At 41.3% G+C, this 22,554-nt stretch overlaps 1 protein-coding gene across 3 annotated transcripts in view; it reads left to right on the forward strand.

The window, feature by feature from the left end:
• Positions 1-22,554, forward strand: part of PLCH1 (phospholipase C eta 1) — a 155,832-nt gene that overhangs the window by 78,811 nt on the left and 54,467 nt on the right. For all 3 annotated transcript variants that reach the window (XM_083177900.1, XM_083177899.1, XM_083177901.1), the window contains exons 6-12: positions 1,767-1,860; positions 8,236-8,439; positions 9,586-9,706; positions 10,279-10,450; positions 12,413-12,520; positions 14,154-14,315; positions 19,781-19,846. In XM_083177900.1, the coding sequence (XP_083034026.1) occupies positions 1,767-1,860; positions 8,236-8,439; positions 9,586-9,706; positions 10,279-10,450; positions 12,413-12,520; positions 14,154-14,315; positions 19,781-19,846 (927 nt within the window). The remainder of the gene's footprint in view (positions 1-1,766; positions 1,861-8,235; positions 8,440-9,585; positions 9,707-10,278; positions 10,451-12,412; positions 12,521-14,153; positions 14,316-19,780; positions 19,847-22,554) is intronic.

The following is a 22,554-nucleotide window of genomic DNA, read 5'->3' on the forward strand; positions in this document are numbered from 1 at the left end:
GCAAAAGTTTGTAAGGGCCCCTATTTAGCGACTGACGGTGATAAATGTATGTAAAACATATTACTTAGACAGTAAAGATGGGCCCCTTTCAGCTCTGGGCCCAATAGCAGCTGCATCCCTTGCACCTATGGTAGTTACGCCCTTGGGTTTGTGAATATTGCTCAATGCATTTTTCGATTGTATCACCATATTTTAGGAATAGTGGCTGATGAATGGAAACCAATTATTTAAAAATGGACTTACCGATTCCTTAAGGTCAATGGCACGAGCGATTCTGGTCATAGCCTGTATTTATTCTAGACTCTAGTATTCTAGACATGTCCCTCAGTTCATATGTAAGTCTCAGTCAATATGCCATCTGTCAATGAACTGTCATCCAGCAATGTCCCGGAAAAATAAATCAGGTCATAGTGGAGATTTTTTCAGAGATGCTCAACTACAGTATGTTGCTTTGCTGTTATCAAAGCTGATAATATGAAATGGAGACTTCATACAGCCACCAATATAAATAGCAGTAATGCAATAATAAGCAACATTTTAAAACAAATATTATATAATCGTTGTTTTTTTGTATGACAATCAATGAGTGGTATACAAGGCATATAGAAGGATCACTGTCAGTTCAATAATGTGTAGATCATCCTGAGAAGGTGATAACAGAATAAGATTGCAGCGGTACATGTGATGATTGTTAAATAGACTCTGTGTGCTTTGCATGGTGACGCTTAAGGCCACTTCTATTGAAGTGCAATCAAGGTCAATGGCCCTTGATGTATAGGGCAAATTCTATTGCCAATGAAAACACCCATTGTCCGCAGTCATAGGTATTTTGCCATCTAATAAATGTGCCCCCAAGAGTTAGATATGCTTGTATGATACTATATATGTTAAGATGATAAAGTATCACTAAAATGTATTCTTCAAATAAAATCTGTATATTGAAATGAACAAAGGTATAAACATACTTTTGGAAACAGAGTAGTGAATGTACAAAGATGGCACCAGCAGAAAAAAGTTTATAAAAGGAGACATGGCATCATAGAGAACGCTAAAACACACCTAAATACACTTGCAAATTCAACACTAAAGTACTAATTTCATTCCTAAACAAACATGCTTCAGGATGATTTAAAAATATCAATTTAATATATGAAGCAAATAGATTGCATCTTTCACGGGCATATTACACACAGGGAGATTTGAGCAAGAGATGTGTTCTGAGCAATATAGTGTGGGAGAATTCCCACAGTCTAGATCTCCCATACACACTGAACGATTTGCACAAGAGATTTGTGCTGAGTAATTTAGTATGGGAGATTTTTGGTAAGCAAAAAGAAAATAATAATTTAAATAAAGGTTAGGTATTACTGGAGTGAGGGTGACGTAGATCGCTCACATCATTTATTAAAACTCGGGCGATTTGCAGTTTCTTTCTAAATGATCTAACTACATATATACCACATACTCAATGATGTAGACGGGTGACACAAATTGAAAATATGAATGTGTTTTTATGGCATCTGGTCTTTGTTTTATGCCCTATATACTCCATCCTTTGGAGATGAAAAGTAAGATCTTTTGGAGAACTACTAAAAATTCAATATTTATAACTGTTGTGCTGACAGTTTATTTATGGTTCACTGCCTCTCCAGCTTTATCAAAGGGAGTTCTGCCATAGCCCTGGGTCCAGACTTTCCACTGAATTAACACTCAGCGTACTATAGAAGAGAACATCTCACAACAGTGCTGTCATTTTCTCCATACAGATGAATAACGTGACAACAGAATACTGTCTTGACATTATACAGAAGTTTGAAGTATCAGAAGAAAACAAGGAACAAAATGTGCTGGGAATAGAAGGTACAGTATGACTTTCTTATAATTGAGATAAATATTCTTCTGTGAAGAAATGAGGTATTTATAATTAAATATATATATATATATATATATATATATATATATATATATATATATATATGTCTCAGCAGGTACAGACAGTGGCACTCCATGAGTTATCAAGTGGCAAAGGTGAAATTATTTCCAATGTTCTTACTCACATTTGCGGTGCACGGAGGCGCCGTGGCACATTTTCTCGAACTTCTGGTCTAAGCCGGAAGTGCTGGGACTGGAGTACTGACCCGCCCCAGCACTTCCGGCTTATACCACGGCCCCTCCGTGCACCGCAAACGTGCGTAAGCACATTGTTATGTATAAATATGGTTTGGTTTGTATCACCTGTTGCACTGTACACCTTGAGAAAGGGGTAGCCACTCCCCGAAACGTTGGAAATAAATTCACCTTTGTCACTTGATAACTCATGGAGTGCCACTGTCTGTAGCTGTTGAAACATGCATAATACACCCATGGACATTTGTATATAATTGCAAGGGTGTGCTGGGCTGAACCGCAATCTATCTATCTATATATATATATTCAGCATGCTGTGTGAACCAAATTATTATTGGAAGATGACATTGGGAAATGGAGAAGAGAAAGTCTAAGGGGGGTATTCAATGGCTGTCGTGCTCCCGCAGCCATCTCCCGATGGGGGAGATAGCTGCGGGCCCTATTCAATGCTGTCTTCCCTGACAGCATTGAACAGGGGTTCTCGGCAGAACGAGCCCAACTTCAGAAGCTGTCGGGCTTGTTCTGCCTATAAAAGCCGGTAATAGTCGAGCTCCCGGCCGGAGCTCGAGTATTTCCGGCCTCAGCTCGTGGCCACGCCCCCTGCTCGGCGGCCGGGACATTGAATCCCGACTGCCGAGGTCCAGTCGAGCAAAGCGAGAACGGGGCAGGGGCACGGCTGTTACGCTAGCTCGACAGCCGTGCCCCTTACATTGAATACCCCCCTAAATCTTCATGTATCTGTGTGACTGGTTCGACCGGAAAAAATTCACAGCACCTGCGAAATAGTAAAAAAAAAAAAAAAATCTCTCTCTCTATGCACTTTTCATGTATATTTACTTTATATATACGTATATTTTATTTCACACATTAACTATTATAACTCAAGTGCTCCTATATAAAATTATACACTATACACTATTCTATTCTAGTAATTTGGAGCTGCATAAACAATAGCACAGTAACACATATCTAATTGGTTCATGGTCTCATCGGTAACACAAACTAGGATTACTGTGCAACTGTGGTTGGTACTTACAACTGTGGCAAGTGGTACTTACAATAAGTACTTAATACTTATAGTTACCATTTGAATAGCAGCTGCAGTAGGTCATACTTTCATCAATTACCATACCTTTCATGGCTTCATACAAAGATTTTATATACATGTTGTATGTGTCATTAGGTGCTCATCGTCACACCTCATTTCATTGTCTTTTATATGCTACATGCTGATACCCCTACCCTAACTATAGATATGTTATTTATGGCCAACTTCTTTAGTCTATTTTAACCACTTGAGTGGTATGCCCGGAAATTTTCCACTAAGAAGAAGTGTGCGCCAGTGGTGCCTGCAGCTGTGCACCACTGGCGCATCACCTCTTAGGGCACCCCCCCAGCGGCCACATACTACTAAGAAGAAGGTGTGCGCCAGTGGTGCCTGCAGCTGTGCAGCACTGGCGCAACACCTGCTCGGGCACCCCCCAGCAGCCGCTCTCCTCTGCCCTCCCATCGCTCCCCCTCACCTCTCCCGTGAGGTGTTGCGCCATTAGTTGTATAAGTAAGCAGGCGGGCAGGCTCTGGGATGTTCGGGGCGGCTTTGGGGGACTCGGAAGTTTGGGCCCCTGAGTCCTCCCGAGGTGCCACAGACATCCCAGAGCCTGCCACCTATTATGAACTAATTAGGCTGCTGCGGTGGCAGGACCCGGGAGCTCCGGAGTATGATATCCCGGAGCAAAGATGATGGGGAGGGGGGTGACGGGGGAGCGGGTGTCCCACAGCTCTGTGGTGAGTTTTGCTGGGGCAGGACAAACCTGCCCTCGTAGGTTTGTCCTGCCCCAGCAAAACTCACCACTCAAGGGGTTAATAAGGATCCAAACATGACATTTTGTATATTTACACCCATATTTCAAAATACCCTATTCTGTATGACTCGAGCTATTTCGTTATTTCAACAACTATCAATAGCTGACTCTGTAATCATATCACCTTGTTGAGCTCTCAGCACCACCTTTACACTGCAAAACAACCCCCCCCCCCTTGATGAAGCTAGAACTACCTAATTACTTTCAGTTTTTCCTCTGAAAACCAACAGTATATTTGGGTAGATAGTTACAATAAACTCCTGCTAGTTTGATCCGTAAATCATATTCATGTTGTAATTGTGTATAATAATTGACTTGGATGACGATGATAAATTTTAAGGATTGGTTTTCAACTACTGAATGTTCTGGAACTTTTTATTAACTAATGAATTGGAAATGATTGGCTTGTTTTATTTGAATGCTACAGTAATTGCAGAAGCCCTAAGGTTTTAAAAACAAGGTCACAGATGGTACATTAGTTTTGAAACTAACTTTATTTTACATTCTAGGCTGTATCCATTAGTACACTTTTGAAAAATAGGTCAGACTTCATAAGCGTTGTCCTCCTCTGCTATACTGTATCAACTGGCAAAAATGTTTTTGCCCTTATTCATTTTGTAGCTTTTTATTGAATACTTTATTAATATTAACAACTCATACTTGTTTTTCTGGGACGCGTTCAGCCAAAGGCAATGCAGTGGTAGCATGGGCTTTAGCTCCCACTGGACCCGTTGCATGAGGGGGCCATTTTCTTTGTGAAAGCTCCATGTGCATATGTTCTATTCCTGACCATGGGCAGCAGGTGGAAGCCCTCGCGAAAACTTTGCATGGAGCCCAACTATATAGCCAATGACCTGCATGTTCAGCGGGTCCCGGTGACGATAATGAACAATATCATGATGAAATCCGATAATTGATACAAAAGCCCCATGTGTTACAATAAGTTAATGTTCCTTGCTCCAGCACTTACTGTGTGCAAGTGGTACTTACAAAAAGTACTTAATAATAATAGTTACCATTTGAATAGCAGCTGCATTAGGTTATACTTTCCTCTATTACCATACCTTTCATGTTTCACACAAAGATTTTATATACAGTACATGTTGTATGTGTCATTAGGTGCTCATTGTCATACCTCATTTCATTGTCATTTATATGCGACATGCTGATACCCTACCCCCAACCTGTGTATTTTGCTGATTAAAGTAATAGATCAAGTTCCTTTAATTAAAAGTTACAGGATTTATTAAAAACCAGTAAGTGGATCTGCAGAAACTGGTTACCACTCTCTACCTTCCATATACATGTACCGTACCACATAGCTATAACCAGGGCCGTTTCTAGACAATTTTGCTTCCAGGGCGAAGAAGAAAAAATGCGCCCCCCCCCCCCCCCCAGAAAATGTTAGCGAATAAATTGCACGCGCCGAAGGCGCTCGCAGCGAAATGGGGGTGGGGCTTAACAAAACAGGCGTGGCTTAATGTTAAAAAGGGGTGTGGTCTAGCAGGAACCAATCACCTTACATCTCACTTTTGCAACCTGCATGACCAGACATTGGTTACTGCAGGAATTGTCATTGTCCTTCCGCACTTAAGTTGGCGGGCTGAAAATATAAAGGCCCACACAGTGACCTAGTACAACTCACAGATCAAGGCCAAACAATGACAGACTACTTAAATCATTATACACTGTTTATCCATGATGCCAATTACACATTACGCCACACACCATGATGACAATTACATATTACGCCGCACACCATGATGACAATTACATATTACGCCGCACACCATGATGCCAATTACACATTACGCCACACAGCGTGATGACAAATACATATTACACTGCACACCGTGATGACAATTACATATTACGCTGCACACCATGATGACAATTACATATTACGCTGCACACCGTGATGACAATTACATATTACGCTGCACACCGTGATGACAATTACATATTACGCTGCACACCGTGATGGCAATTACGCATTATACCGCACACCATGATGCCCATTAGACCCCACACAGTGATGGCAATTACACAATACTCCCCACACACCGTAATGCCCATTACACATTATGCCCCACACGCCGCTGCCACACAACTGATGCCGATTACTAGTGCCAGATATGCCCCCACAGTGTCAGATATACCACACATATATGCCTCCATAGTGCGAGGTATGCCCCCCAGCGCCAGATATGCTCCCACAGTGACACACATATATACCCCCACAGTGCCACACATATATACCCCCACAGTGCCACATATATGCCCCCACAGTGCCACACATATATGCCCCCACAGTGCCACACATATATGCCCCCACAGTGCCACATATATGCCCCCACAGTGCCACACATATGCCCCCACAGTGCCACACATATGCCCCCACAGTGCCACATATATGCGCAGTGACAAACATGCCGCCACAGTGCCAGACATATATATGCCCCAACAGTGCCACATATATGCCCCCACAGTGCCACATATATGCCCCCACAGTGCCACACATATGCCCCCACAGTGCCACATATATGCGCAGTGACAAACATGCCGCCACAGTGCCACACATATATGCCCCCACAGTGCCACATATATGCCCCCACAGTGCCACATATATGCCCCCACAGTGCCACACATATGCCCCCACAGTGCCACATATATGCGCAGTGACAAACATGCCGCCACAGTGCCAGACATATATGCCCCAACAGTGCCAGAGATATATGCCCCCCCAGTGCCACACATATATACCCCAACAGTGCTACATATGCCCCCACAGTGCCACATATATGCCAAGTGACAAACATGCCCCCACAGTGCCAGACATATATACCCCAACAGTGTCAGACATATATGCCCCCCAGTGCCAGATATGCCCCCACAGTGCCACACATATATACCCCAACAGTGCCACATATGCCCACAGTGCCACATATATGCCCCCACAGTGCCACATATATGCCCCCACAGTGCCACTTATATGCCCAGTGACAGACATGCCCCCACAGTACCAGACATATATGCGCCCCCAGTGCCAGACATATATGTGCCCCCAGTGCCAGAACATATTATCCCAGCAGCAGCACAACTCACCGTTGTTGTTGTTGCTGCTGCCGGGGAGAGCAGAGTTCAGGTCTCCGGGTCCCCCGCCGCCTCCATCGCCGCTGCTGCTTCCCAGGGGAGGAAAGGGGAGGGGAGCGCATCACGCAGCGCGTCTCTCCGCCGACAGACAATCATATCTCGCGGGCTGGCTCCTGATTGGCTGCCGGCCCGCGAGTTCTGTCAGTGAGTGACATAGTCAGGGGAAGGAGAGAGTGAGACGCGTGATGCGCTCCCCTCCGAACGATATCTGCTGTAGCTGGGGCGGGGCACGGCACTGTTAGAAGAGGAGGAAGGGGGGAGCTGCCAGGCGCCCCTGCTATTTAACAGAGGCGGACAAGCCGTGCGGCGCCCGGGGCAGCTGCACGGCTTGTCCGCCTCTAGAAACGGCCCTGGCTATAACCTACCCAGTTATGTATTCAACCTGATAAATGTTGGCTTTACTCCTAATTTTGTAACTGGTGGGGTGTTTTTGTTTCCTCAATTTCTGCTTTATGATCATTTCTGTTCAGTAATTGTAGGCCAGTTGGTATACAGTAATTTTGTACTTCAGCATGTCATTCGCTTTCTGCACACAGCTGTGTGATACAATAAAATAAATTTCACAGGTGTACCTTTAAAATATACCTGATGTACATATATTACCGCAGTGGTAGCCAACTCCAGTCCTCGAGAGCTACTAACAGTGCACGTTTTCCATTAAACTCACAGAATCACAAGTCAAGTATTTAGCTCCACCTGTGGATCTTTTAAAATGCAAGGTGAGCTGGAAAATGTGCACTGTTGGGAGCTCTCGAGGACTGGAGTTGGCTATCCCTGTATTATGGCATGTCAGTCTCTAGTTTATAGATTTTTGGAAATATAGAGACGTTCTTTGAAAAATGTAATAATAGTTCTGAGAATACAGTAATATTAGTCGGAAGCAAAGAAGAATTGCTCATCTACAAAATGTTTTAGTACACATTTTGTATTTATAAATCATACTAAGCTTTGTTAGACGTTCTTCTGTCATTTAACCAAGTTTCAAAGGGAAAAAAATTCCCTTAATAACATATTGCTTCAAATTGTAAATCTTTACTAGGTCTGTTACAGTTTCACAAGAAAAATAACAGCATTTCTATTTTCCTTCATTAAGGTTTTACCAGTTACATGAGAAGCCCTGCTGGTGACATATTTAACCCTTTGCATGGGGAAATTTACCAGGATATGGAGCAGCCTCTGTCCAATTACTACATTGCTTCATCACATAATACTTATTTAACTGGGGACCAGCTCCTATCCCAGTCTAAAGTGGACATGTATGCATGGGTGTTACAAGATGGCTGCCGATGCATAGAAGGTATGTTGTTGTTTGTTGAATTTTCTATTACATACATTTTATATTCTACAGGTGTTTGAGATAAAGTACTATTTCAAACACTTGTTTAGTAATTGAGGCATCTAGGTGAATTGCATAATAATTCCCTTTGTTGTTCATTAATGAATCATCTTAATACTGCTATAGTGCATCGCTGTTTTATCTTGCTGCAATGCAGAAATAAACCTTTCCAAAACAGCAATTATAATCCCTTTGTATTAAAAAGAGCAATTAGTAGTTATTAATGTTCTCTACAGATACAAAGGCACAAGAAACAAATAATACAATTAGCATAAAACCTCTATACAGTGGCGCTATCAGCGGGAACAAGCAATAATATCTGCAGTGAATATATGTTCTGTACCATGTTATGAATAAGTCAGAGCAGTAGTTGTGTGTTTTGATGCAATGAGACAGATATAGCGTCCTGGAATACTGGATTACTATGCAGCAGAGCATGGTTGGTAATTTAGCCTGTGATTTGGGATGTGATTATAGCATCCAATGTGCCTATTTTTAAATACAACTCTTTAAATGAACTCTTATCAAAGGGGGGGGGGGGGGGGGGTGATATAATAGCTTGTGAGAAGCAGAAAGTACAAAACTTTATGCAAGCTCTCCTGTTTCCTGAAAGCAGCAATCTTTACATTGCACAAAGCCTTGCACTTCCTGCTTGTCACAGGATATTACATTCCCCTCTAAATCTCACATGTGATGTCCCTGTGATCTCGTCATATTATACTATACACATGATATATCCTAGACATTCCTCTTGAATGTTCCAACCCCATATCTGACCTCACTTCTCTTTACAAAATAATAGTATTTTCTAAATATACCTGTATAAGAGAGCCACCTCCTGGTCAGTGTGCGTCAGACTACTCAATGAATGACATAACTAGATGCAGGATTGGTTGAAGTGGGAAATTGTAAGTATCTGTCATACATGTAATGTTAGCAAGAGAACCATTTCCTGTTTCTTGCTTTGCCTATAAAATAGGGTTGAGAACTTTGTGTAACCGGCACCGGGTATCATACTGTGTGCTATATGTAGCTCAGTATTTGGATTGCTACAGTCCTGCGTAAACCTACCCTCCCCTGCTTACAAGTTCTTTCTTCTCTCTACAGTTGATTGTTGGGATGGACCAGACGGCGAGCCAGTTGTGCACCACGGATACACACTAACCTCAAAAATCCCTTTTAAAGATGTGGTTGAGGCTATCAACAAGCATGCCTTTGTCAAAAATGAGTATGTGACCTCTTCTCGATTCTATAAAATGAGGGTCATCTGCACTCATAAACCAATGCTATGCTTCTATCTGTATAAAAGGTAGCGAGGGCACCAAGATCAAGCTGGATCACTCTTTGTGTCTCCGGGCAATGTGCATTCCACAAGTATAAATGCTAGAAATATGTTTGTAAATGCTCTACAGTACCTACAGTATGAATGTGGGCTAGACATTTGCACTTTGTGCATGTTCACTGTTCGTGTTTTTTGCATCTGTCTTAAAAATATGGTTTGGTATTTTAGTGAGATGGGTTAAATGTGCACAGCATCTATTCAATGCTGCTCTTTCATGACTATGGGTAGCCCAGTGGAATAAAAAGTTAAGGGAGGAAATGTACTAATAATATTTTTCAAATGTAATGTTGCTATGGGCAACCAATCAGATTATATCTTATGTTCTAAAAGGTGCTAAAGAAATAAAAAAAGTAAATTTACCGCAATGTGTTCATAAGTAAAAAATATATTTCTTCTTTACTCTTTATTATTGTAGGTACCCTGTAAAAAATATATTTCTTCTTTGCTCTTTATTACAGGTACCCTGTAATTCTCTCTATTGAAAACCATTGCAATATTCAGCAACAAAGGAAAATTGCTCAGTACTTAAAAGAAATATTTGGGGATAAACTTGACTTATCGGCTGCTCCACTTGGAGAATGCAAACAGCTTCCCAGCCCCCAGAGCTTAAAGGGCAAGATACTAATAAAGGTAAAGGTTAATGTGTAACAATGCTCGTTTGCGAGTAATCATTCTTATAAATCATAACATATACTGAAACATACAAGGTAAAACTGTAATATGGAGTATGGAGAATACTGTGGTGAAGGCTTTGGATAACTGACACAAGAACAACGTTCCTGTAATATACAGCAGCATGAAACAGATGTTGCTTTTATAGTGATAAATTCATGAAAGGTCTGCAATTAATCTCATTGAAAACAAAAATGAGTTTTTGATGTTAGGCCTGCAGGCTGATGGTTAGCTTGCAGCAAAATTAATTCTAAATGAAAGTGATTAATACTCACTAAATACACCTCTTTATCAGTCTGTGAAATGTCATATTTTGGTCTTGGTTTTAATAATTGAAAAAATGGCTAAAATCATGTCATTTTTACAATCTGTAATTCAAATTTAATATTCAAACTTGGCCGCAGGAAGATCCTAGCCGGAACTTGATTCCCTTCTTGGGAAATCCAGACCAGGTTTTAATTCTTTTGATCAACAAAATTCTGGGATATTCCAATTTCTGGAGAACCAAGCTGTACATCTCTAGAATAAATGTAATTTAATTATCTCATTACTCAAAGAATATGGGTCCAACACAAAAGGGAACACCCCAGTTCACAATCCACCTGTATTGTGTGGGTGTCATTCCCAATTGAAATGAAATAGTACTTCAGGTAACCAACAAATGAGAACAAATCAGCTTCAACTTTATCACAAAAGAAACAGACATACAGTACAAGAGTAATACTCAAGTTTTTACGTTATCACCAGTCAAAAACATAAGAACTTGTTCACATCTGATTTGCCCCATCAGTTGTCATCAAATGCCCAGATCAGTCAATATTCACAAACAGACACCATACTGCTGTTTATTAGGTCCTGGTAAAGTCTGTAGGTCCTGGTAAAGTCTGAGTCTTTTTTTTGGTACTTCCTCATCTTTGCGGCCACAGCTTATGCTATGGTACTTACGTAGCATAATCCACACTACCCTGGGTCCATGCCACCCTCCTGTGTCCACGCCACCATGTATTACCTTTAGTAAAGTTGTGGTGAGCGAAGCGAGACACCGAGCCCCGTGTTGAGCAAAGCGAGCCCGCGAGGGGACAATACTGCTATTGTGGATGTGGCAAACGTCATTGACGTAAGTTGTGGCCGCAAAGATGAGGTAGTACACTTTTTTTTAATCTTGCATTGTAAACTGGGTGTTACTGCTTGATATTAACCTATATTAAGATGTACCATTTATTTATAGTACCAGTGCTAATCTCTGACACACACTCAGTAAGCACTAACATTTAACCAAGACACAGAATGTATGAAGATACACCATTAGTTTCTAAAGATATAAAATTAACCAATAATCCTTTGCTTACAGTGATAAGTATATTGTAGAGTAGTCTCCTGCTAAACACCATGGGGCACATTTATTAAGAGTGATATCTTACTTTTACTCATTACAAATGATAAATGGGGCTCAGCCAATCAGCACCTAAATCTCCTTTTTCAAACACATGGTAGGAGCTTATTGGCTGGAATATCACTCACTGAAAAATCTGCCCCTATATAAGGTACTATCTCTTAGATGCCCACTAATGGCAGTGTCAGGTACAAGTAGTCCTCTCAATTTTTTAGTTTGTCTGCCTCTAAAGGTAACAGCCATTTTCAGCATGAATACAATCATCACAGGCCTCAAAGGGATATTACAGCTTATGTGCTATGTTGAAATCAATTAATGAAACCTGTGGTACAACACCTGAATGTCAACATTTAGAATGTCAACATGCCAACATGGCCATACACTTACAGGCAATAAAGTAGGCAGGAGCTATTTACTCAACAAAGGCAAACACATCATTGAAGCCGCTTTTGTTCTGCCTGGATATATTTTGTTTACTTATGTAAGAATATTCTGCTTCTGATCAGTTTGCATTGTCTTTTTTTCAGGGTAAAAAGTTGCCTTATGACCTGGCAGAAGATGCTGAGGAAGGGGAGGTTTCTGACGAAGACAGTGCGGATGAGATAGAGGATGAGTGCAAACTGAGCAATTGTTTTGTAAGTGGCATCCAAATAGTCACAGCCAGGGGACTTTGCAAAAATAAAACATCTATGCTCCAAAAGAGCCGTGCCTATTTGATGGTGAAGTGGCATCACTGCGGGGGGCATGGACTACTTTATACCTGCATAATATTTCATTTGTATTAACAGTTTCTTATATGTGCTTTAAATTTGGATAACTCCTACAGCCTCATAACAATATATTTTTTTTAGAGAACTGGAGATGTTGACATTCCAAATGTTAACATGTTTAAAATGTTAGATTTGTGAATGTCGATAGTCAAAAATGTAACTCATGCATTTAGGGTGAAGCTGCTATTATGGTTAGTCTGCAAATAATATACGTTTTAATTTAAAATATCAGTGTTGACATTGTAGCTGTTGGCGTTCACAATGTAGACATTTTGAAAAAGTAATTTGGCCATATGTAATAGCCCCCATGTTTGTCAGCCATGTGGGATGCTGGGCAAACACTGATGTTTATTTTAAAGGGGGGGGGGGGAATCATTTACTTGGCAAAATCATGCTTTGTAAATGATCGTCCCTTGAAAAAAACATCTGTGGTTCCTCCAGCATTTCATACGGCCGCCAAACTCGGGGCTGTTACATTTTTCCAGTTATATCAGAATCTAGCAGGAGTGCTCAGGCATAGACTGTAGTCTTCCCGTACAAGCAACATTGGGTGACTGTTACTAATCCAATACATGAGGGGAAATGTCTTGACCTGCAACCTGCCAGTCTAGCAGCACTGGAAGGAGGCCACAATAAAAAGACTTTTGTCAGTGTACGTTCCCAGTTCAGTGCTAATACCAAGACCAACTCAACAGCAGTAAAGAACAGGTGTCAAAACTATGTGTCATTCCTTATTGTCTTTCTATGTGTTAGACAATTATTCTATTCAACATTTTCCTGAGTCACAGAGACACTCACACAGGAACTCTAGTTTGAGGGGGAAAATGATTTTAGCTACTTAAAGGAAAACTGCAGAACACCCATAGGGCCTGATACTTGAGCACTCTTCTGATGGTAGGGGGTCTGCGCAAGCACCTTTTTGCTCATGTGCAGACCCCCAGGCGTGAACGGCATTGGTGAGTTTCACATCTGCAGAGCCGTTTGCTCCAGAGGGGAGGGGGTCTCAATTCTGGTCTCAAGATTTTCGGATTAGGGAGACTTAACCTGTAGTCAAGAAAGTACCAATGTGTTGTGCCTAGATCATATATCAGTGGTTCCCAGGCGCTGCCCACGGGACACCCCAATAGTCCAGGTTTTAAGGTTATCCATACTTATGCACAGGTGACTTAATTAATACCTTAGTCAATTTGATTTAACCATCTGTGCTCAGCCATGGATATCCTTAAAACCTGGACTGTTACAGGGTGACTTAAGGACAGTGTCTGGGAAGCAGTGAAATATGGAACAGTTGGATAGGCACATCAACAATTATTATTTCCTGCAGTAGTACAGTGGTGTGTTGTGTTTTATTTCTGTGAAAGCAAATTCTGCCGTTGGTTCATCTAAGCATCATTCTATGCACACTTTCTGGCATCGCTACTGAAATTACATTTTCATGAATTAGTCTTAAGCACTGAGTGAATCGCATGTTAATAGACTTTGTTTTTATCCTGTGCAGAGCAATGGAACAACAGAACACCAAGTGGAATCCTTCATAAGGAAAAAGCTGGAGTCCTTACTAAAGGAATCTCAGATCAGGGACAAGGAGGATCCTGACAGCTTCACTGTGAGAGCACTGCTAAAGGCAACTCATGAGGGCTTGAATGTTAACCTGAAACAGGTATAGAGATCTCCTATTCAATTGAAATCTATAAGCAAACACCTTCTATTTCCAATTGCTTTAATAATGTTTGTAATATCTTACATTCAGTCATTTCTTTTTTTATTAAACACTAGTCTTAAGGCCCATCCAGCAGATGGGCGGAAGTTTATGCTTATGCTATTCTTGTTCCACCTACCCTTCCCAACCACAGCTGGGTAAAAGCTGCTGTAGCAGCCAGAGCAGGTCTCCAACTATCCTAGGTAAAGCAAGTCTTCAACTATCCACCTTCCCTTCCCAACCACAGCAGGGCAGAAGCTGCTGCAGCAGACAGAGCAGGTCTCTTAACTATCCACCTTCCCTTCCCATTGAAATGTGTTGAAATTGGGCAAATGTGGCAAATGTGACATTAAACTAATATTCACAAAAAAAACAAAAACTTGACGGAACATAAGTTTACAACAAAAAAAGATTTGTTAATACGTTTTATGTGCACAAAACAGATCAATAGCCAGATGGGGATGAGAGGCAGCTTCCACCTCGAGGGGGGGGGGGGGGTTGCGGCCAGGAGCAGCCGCTGCTACCCTGGCTGTACAAAATCGGCCCACAAGGCATTTGCCAGACGTGCCAGATGGCCAGTCCGGCCCTGAGTAAGATTGAGCATTTTAAGTTCTGCTTTCCTATATGTGGTATTTATTGGTGGAAAGGCTAAAGAAGGCATCATGAAATTGTGCCGTTCTATCAGTTAATTTAATAGATTTTTAATATTAGCGGCTCGGCTTTGAAAGTACATGCCAGTAAATTATTATTTTTCTCGGTCTAAGGGGCCTGTTTATCAAGTATTTTTGTTGTCAATTATTTTATGAATTGCTGCTATTTGCTAGCAGCCTAATGCTGGAGCTTTAACAGAAATATCCTGCCGATGGCTAATTAGCGCAGGGAGGATTACATTTACTCATTAATTATCAGTGTGAGGATTACATTCGGATCCCTATGTACCAAACTCTGAAAAGCACTGACTTATCTTAAAGTAGTTCGGCCCTCAGATGGTGTAAACCGCTTTATTCCTATTGAGGCATGTTTGCAGGAGCGGGATCTCACGCAGCCTCCTTGTGGCTCCGGAGACTGTGCACATAGACAGTATCATATTCCCCCGGAGGAGTGCTTTACACATGGGGAAGTCTCCTTTAATACGGCACAGATCTAACACACAAGGGTTATCACTTCTGCAGTCCCTGCAAGTTATCTTTAGTACATAGAATTATAAGATCAAAAAACTCCATCGCAATACAGGCTGTTAATAATTGAAGTATTCCGACATAGGACCCGTTCTGCAAGCAAATGATCAATGTTTAAACACAAAGTTAACATCTGTCATTGTCATCGCTCATAACAAAAATTCCATCTAATGAAACCCAATTAAAATTACATAAATTTACAGTATAGTAAAGCCATTAAGGTATAACTTATTACTTTGTCCTACCTGATAAATATTAATTATTTCACTCACTCACAATACAATATGCATTTTATCAACTTAATTGGTCTTTTCATTTATAATAATATAAAAAATATGAAGGTTCTTGTTTTTGGTACCTGAAATGGTTAACAAAGCACAGTGCTAGCTTTGCTGCTTCACAGCATTGAGGTAATGGAAGTGGGGCCCTATGTGTGTGGGGTTTGTATGTTCTCTCTTCCGGTTGGTAAATAAAAATGATGCCATATTCTGTTTATAGAAACCACCATGTTAGCATTTCTAAACTGTCATGTGCAGAATTTCGCAATAAGCACAGATTGGATCACAATTATAATTTTTTTGAAAAGAGATTAAAAAAGCAGAAGGGCATTGTTAGAGTTCGTTCCCAGATTTGCTCTGTGAAAATAGCAAAATGCATTGGGGGTTATTCAATCCCGGACGAAATTCACCTTTTCAGCATTTTTTAGTATAAACGGTCGCAAAAACGGTACACGCGGTTTTCGACAATGCTGGATTTTTCGCCCAGGTGAAAAATCAGCACTGGAATTGAATAGGCGAGTCGAATTTGCCCCAAAAAACAGGCAAAAACGGCCGTTTTCTCACCTGCCGAAAATTTCATGCATAAGAAGAGCAGATAGATATAGAGGTAAGAGGGCCCTGCTTGCAAACATACCCTCTAGGCATTCATGCACATAATAGCAATACCTATTGGTTTAGTCAGGTTGCAGAGGTCCTCGTGGGCTGAGTGCTCAGTCACACAGGAATGTTGGCCTGGGGACATGAGGATATGAAAGTTAATTAAGAGATGTGTACAGTTATGTGTGGGCTGTATAGAGGGGATGTAATCGGGTAGGATAGAGGTAATGGGGGGAGGGGGGTTCCGGGATTGAATAAGGTGCCTGGAAATGTGAGTTTTAAGGGAACGCTTGAAGTTTTGGAAATGAAAAGAAAGTTAAGTGCATTGGAGGGATTCCACAGAGTGGGTGCAACGGAGAATGACAGCAGGTGATGAGTGTGGATAAGAGGTATAGATCTTGTGCTGAGGGTCATGGTCAAATTAGGAGATAACATGAGATAAGCAAAAGATCCATGTTTGTGTAGTTTGGTAAGTGTGGTTTGGTTAATACTTTTAATATTTGAATCTTGTTTTGTGTTCTCTTTTATCAATACAGTATACGGTGATAGAAGGGCACATTAACAGGTGGCTAATGTATGCTACAGTCTAACCTTTTAATACTGTACTTCTTTAATATTTACCAATACAATGGTGGGAACAATTCGCCTATTCCAGTCATTTTACTAATAGACATCGACTTTATAATTTGACTGCTCCCTACTGTGATCTGCCAATTAAATAATTTGTTTTAAAGTACCACACATTCCAAATGTATAATACACGGGTGTCGGGTGACTGCCCGACAGGGGGGGAGATCTCGACAGTCAATAACTTGACATTGGAATTCCAACTGCCAGTGCTCTGACATGGGGGATCCCGACTGACAGGGCTATTCTCCATTGTGGGGGGTCCATGACCCCCATAGAAGGACAATATAACCTGTGGCTAGGGGAAGCGAGCCACCGAGCCCGCAAGGGGCTTCTCTGCGCTTGCCCCCTGTCGGAGAACCAGTAGTCGGGATGCTGACTGTCGGGATCCCCCCTGTCGTGCAGTAACATCACTCCCATAATACACATACACTGTGAGGAACATTATGTAGGTGCTGACGGTTGGCATACAGGTCATCCAAGTCTAAGTTGGGTAATGCAGGGAATGTTGGAGATGAAACATGTTTGTTGTGGTTCTTCTGAGGCAGAAGCTATTTTCCTGGCAGTGTTAATATATTCAGCATTGGACTCTGTCCTAGGGGCTTTGTTACAGTAAAAATCAGATTGCTTGATAAAGAGAGCATCTGTCTCTACATTGTTTGGCTTTTACTGCTGCTGGCAAATTAACAAATGCTTAAAGCATCAAACTACTGTATGTAAAATCCTGGATGTGGCTTGTTTACACCTCACCTGCAGCTGTAATTAGGTGATTCTAGATAAACATGTTCCTTCTTGTGGAATGTTTGTTATTCTAAAAGTCATTATGTTATTCTTTTTGAACTTGCTATCTGGAAAAAGCTTGCTTGTGACATTTGTCTAGTATAGTAGTTGAATGCTTTTCCCATAATATCACTAAATGCTAAATTTATTTTAATCATTATCATTCACAATTGGAGCAAATGATTTCATTTTTCATTGCATGATGATATAATCTAGAGCTAGGGGTTGACGTTATTGTGTTGTGTAGCCCGCAACATTTGTCATTTTTGCATATTTGCACATTTGTATTATACTTTAAATCAAGCTTTAACTAGTTTTTAACCTAAACTGTTTTATCTCTGCCATGATTACAAAGCGATAACTGCAAAACAGGGGAAGACTAGATGGTCCAAATAGTTCTTATCTGCCGTTACATTCTACGTTTCTATGCAACTGTTATTTGGTAGTCATTATTGAGGCTGGGTCCACGACTTAGGAACCTTGCTCTGGATTTTTCCATACCTGACCACTTTTTACTTAACCCTTTGAATGCCAGTTGAAATAGTCATAATAGGTGTAACATTGTCAATCAAACATTTTTTATTCATCATAATGACATGTTTTGTTTACCTTACAGTATATAGGAAATATCTTTTTTTACACAACATTTTTTATTTAAATTTATATAACAAATCAGAGCGACTCTGGCATTTTTAGTGGATATTTTGAACCTCTCTCACAGAGATATTGACACACAGAGGGTTAAAGAGCCTCATTTTGCTCCATCCCATTTTCCATGTCTCTTTTGGGGTACTCCTGGCAGTTCTGCTGGACCACTCACTAAATCCCTCCTCCTTTTATGGGTTAGCCATGGCATTTACCTTTGTTTCTCCCCGCCACCATTACTGTAAAATCGGGTAGCAAATGTTTTCTTGTTTGTGCCTTATTTTGAAGTCCATGTTGTTTCTCTGTTCTCCTACTTTGCATAAATGGTGTTCTGTGATGCAATACCCTGTTCTAGTCATGTTGTTCTCCCTATTAATATTTCACTTACTGATCTCATTATTAGTAATAGAAAGAAAACAAATGTATTATTTATTACCAGTTATTTATATAGCGCACACATATTACGCAGTGCTCTTACAGAGAATATTTGAGCATTCACATCAGCCCCTGCCAGAGTGGAGAATGCTAATTACAGAGCTTCTCAGTGTGAGCTGAAATTGAAAACTTTTCACCAAGTTGCAGTTCTCTTTATGGAGGTACTTAAGGCCTTGTTCAGGTTCACTTGCGAAGCAACTTTTCTTGCTGCTTAGCGAGCAGGTTAACGCCGCCTGGCCGAATGCAGCCCCCCCCCTGTGGCTGAAGGGGAGAGAAATCATTTGATGGTCCCCTGCTTCTACAGGAGGACACCAGGCTTTCCCGGGCGTTCCTCTGCTGATGTCCCCTGCAGGGTCCCAGCCCCCCTCTCCACAGCAAACGGACTGGGGAGTGTGGAACTCGCCAAAGCTTTAGACTTTCAGAGGTTGGACATGAAGGCAGGTCCAATCTTCAACTCCGATCCGATGTGCACGGGACCGTGCATTGGACCAGTTCAAACACATCCAATTTGGCCACTTTTCACCCGATTTCTCGGCCCAATCCATCAGAATCCGACAAGTGTAAGGCCAGTTTAAGATGTGATTTTTCACCACCTTGTGCTAAATTTGCCCTCTCTGTTGTATAACAATGGTGGTGGTGGTTGGTGCAATTGGCATGCCAAGAGAGAAGTATACAATAAGGCCATCCATCTAAACTATCTGTGCTCTACCCGTACAGTCGGTAATGGTTGTATGTGTGATTATATTCATACGGCTTCCTGCTGGAATTTTTCTATATTACCTTCTTTTCTGATATGCAAATATATTAATAAGACTAGTGCATTCAAGTTTGTTGATGAAATATTTATGTTCAGATTTATTTATTATTTTATTTCTCTAATATGCAGAATTCAGAGACAAAAGACCGAAGTAAATCCAAAAGGTCATCAATGGGTAACATTGCGAAGCACAAGGTGAGAATACACTGTACACAATTGCCATTTACAGTTACTCCCAGCTAAAAGATATGAATGGCTATAGATGTATATTGAGCAACAGGAAAAAATGACACAGGTTTAGATTAGTTTATATGCATAAAAAATTAAATACAGATGATGTTATTTAAGCTGGAAGCATTATATAGGTAATGACTGGGGCTATCATTTTGCTGACAACTCATTCTGCAATAGGTGCAGATGGTACCAAAAAGACCCCAGTGTAATGACTTGATCCAGAATTGACTGCATCACTGCCGTATGTGTTAGTAAATGCGGATTCTTCTGACTTTGCTCCTGAAAGAGACCAAGCAACTTGGATGGGGTGCTTAGTGTGCCAGAATGAAAGTAAAGGCCCCATACATTACTATGATTTCTCTGAGAGGAGAAGTTGCAGCTAATACCCCTTAACCGACCGTGAACTTCCCGGGCAGCAGTATTGCATGCGATACCAGTGCTGCCAGAGGCTGCCCGATCTGACAGATCCTACATACTGTCCGTGCAGCACTTGTAATCTAGGGGCTCACGCATCAGATCAGATCACATGATATTTGCCCAATTTCATCCGATATCTGGGCCCGATGCATCAGAATTGGGTGAAATTGGGCAAAATCACATAAGTGTATGGCCAGCGTTAGTTAAAGCAGGAGCAGTGTCCAGTGGCCTATGACCTCTAAGGGCAGCTGGAAATCAGTAAACTACTGTATGTTGCAGTAGATTAGTTTTTAAGCTCTGTGGCCACTTCTGTAATATCATAAAATCATTTTACTGTGCTGGCCTGGGACTTATCATTGACCATTTACATGATGTCTGTGGCCGCATAAAAACTTCACAACTGATGGAATTCCAGCCAACTGCAAGTGAGTCTGGCTGGAGGGGGACACATGCCACGATGCCCTGCTGCCACCTGTGTCAGTCTGCCCCTATTGATGAGACCATTCAAACAATACCCCCCCCCCCCCCTTCCCCCCCAAATAACTAAGCTGGGCTGTTAGGCCTTGATTTTTCCATTTACTTGAATATTATAATTTTTTTAGCATGCATGATTATGTGCCCTGCTCTAAACTTTTTCCTTTGTATAGATTCAGTTTGCTGGCCTATTTTCTGGAGCAGACATAGGGGTTATTAACGTTATTTATGAACTGAAAATAACATTGAAGACATTGTGCATATAAACAAATTTTTGCCTTTTCACATATATCATACATTTTGTTCTGCTGTATCAAATGGTGCAAATGCGTAAAAATAGGTGCATAAAGTCACAAAAAATAAAATATATCTACTTTAGTCATCTACAGACATGACAGATCGCAATTGCGTACCTCCCAACATGACCTCTCCAGGAGATACACAATGCTCTGCTTTTGGACTTCCCAATTAAACTATGATTGACATCACCTGTTTTGAATAGGTTAATTGATAAGAAAGGTGTTTCACCACAGGTGATGGCAATCATAAATTCAGTGGGAAGTCCTGGAATAGAGCATTCTGTCCCTCCTGGAGAGGGTCATGTTGGGAGGTATGCAATTGTTTCAGTCTGGTATTAGTTGGGTACACACTAATAGATATATATGCATATGTGTTCTCTATTCACACTGTCCGATCCATCGGAACTGACATCACTAATGGGCGGGAGCATTTGCATGCGCCTGTTCAATGAGCTGTCAATCACCAGGGCTAAAGGTGCCCATACACGTTACAATTATTGTATACAATATTGTATACAATATCGCATCTCATCGCATATCGGTTTTGCGATGAGATCAGATGAGATGAGATCTAGTACAAAAAGTATGTGCTGCACATCTCATCTGATCTCATCGCAAAACCGATATGCGATGAGATGCGATATTGTATACAATATTGTATACAATAATTGTAACGTGTATGGGCACCTTTACAGCACAGCTGTACGGGCGGTTGGTGGGTCGCCTGTACACACTGCATGACGTACCCATATACGGTATCTCTAGATATTTTGGACACAATATATCTGTGAACAACACCGTTCACAGATATATCGCTCATACACACTGGCCAATGGTATATCGATATATCGACCATTCAGTTGAACAGCCAATATATGGGCCAGTGTGTACGCACCTTTAGACTGACTCCGACTATACTAATTGTAAATTTGGGTACTTATGTAGTATCTGGGCGTCCGATTTAGAAATCGGGTCGGATCGCATTGCATCGCATCGCATGCGACCAAATCGTATGCGATACGATGGTCAAGATTTTTCCATAGGATTCAATGTTAAAATGGTCTGAGTCCATTTTAACATAGAATTCAATGGGAAAAAGGGGTCCTTTTCCTTTCCCCACATTCCAAGTGGGCATGGAGTTGGATATAAACCTGTGGCGAGCGTAGCGAGCCACCGAGCCCGAAGCGTGGCGAGCGTAGCGAGCCCCGCGAGGGGACACAGAATACTTTTTAAGAAATATGCGTTCGCTCGCCACGCTTCGGGCTCGGTGGCTCGCTGCGCTCGCCACGCTATATAAAATCAACTCTATGCCCACTTGGATAGTGGGGAAATGAACAGGACCTTCTTAACATTGAATCCTATGCAAAATCGCATCGCATCTGATTGTATGCCTTAAGGTAAGGCATACAATCACAAAATCGGACGCCCAGATACTACATAAGTACCTAAATTTGCAATAACAGATATGTATTTGCCAGT

The sequence above is a fragment of the Crinia signifera genome, chromosome 3 (genome assembly GCF_055691185.1).
Source record: "Crinia signifera chromosome 3, ASM5569118v1, whole genome shotgun sequence".
Lineage (NCBI taxonomy): Eukaryota > Metazoa > Chordata > Amphibia > Anura > Myobatrachidae > Crinia > Crinia signifera.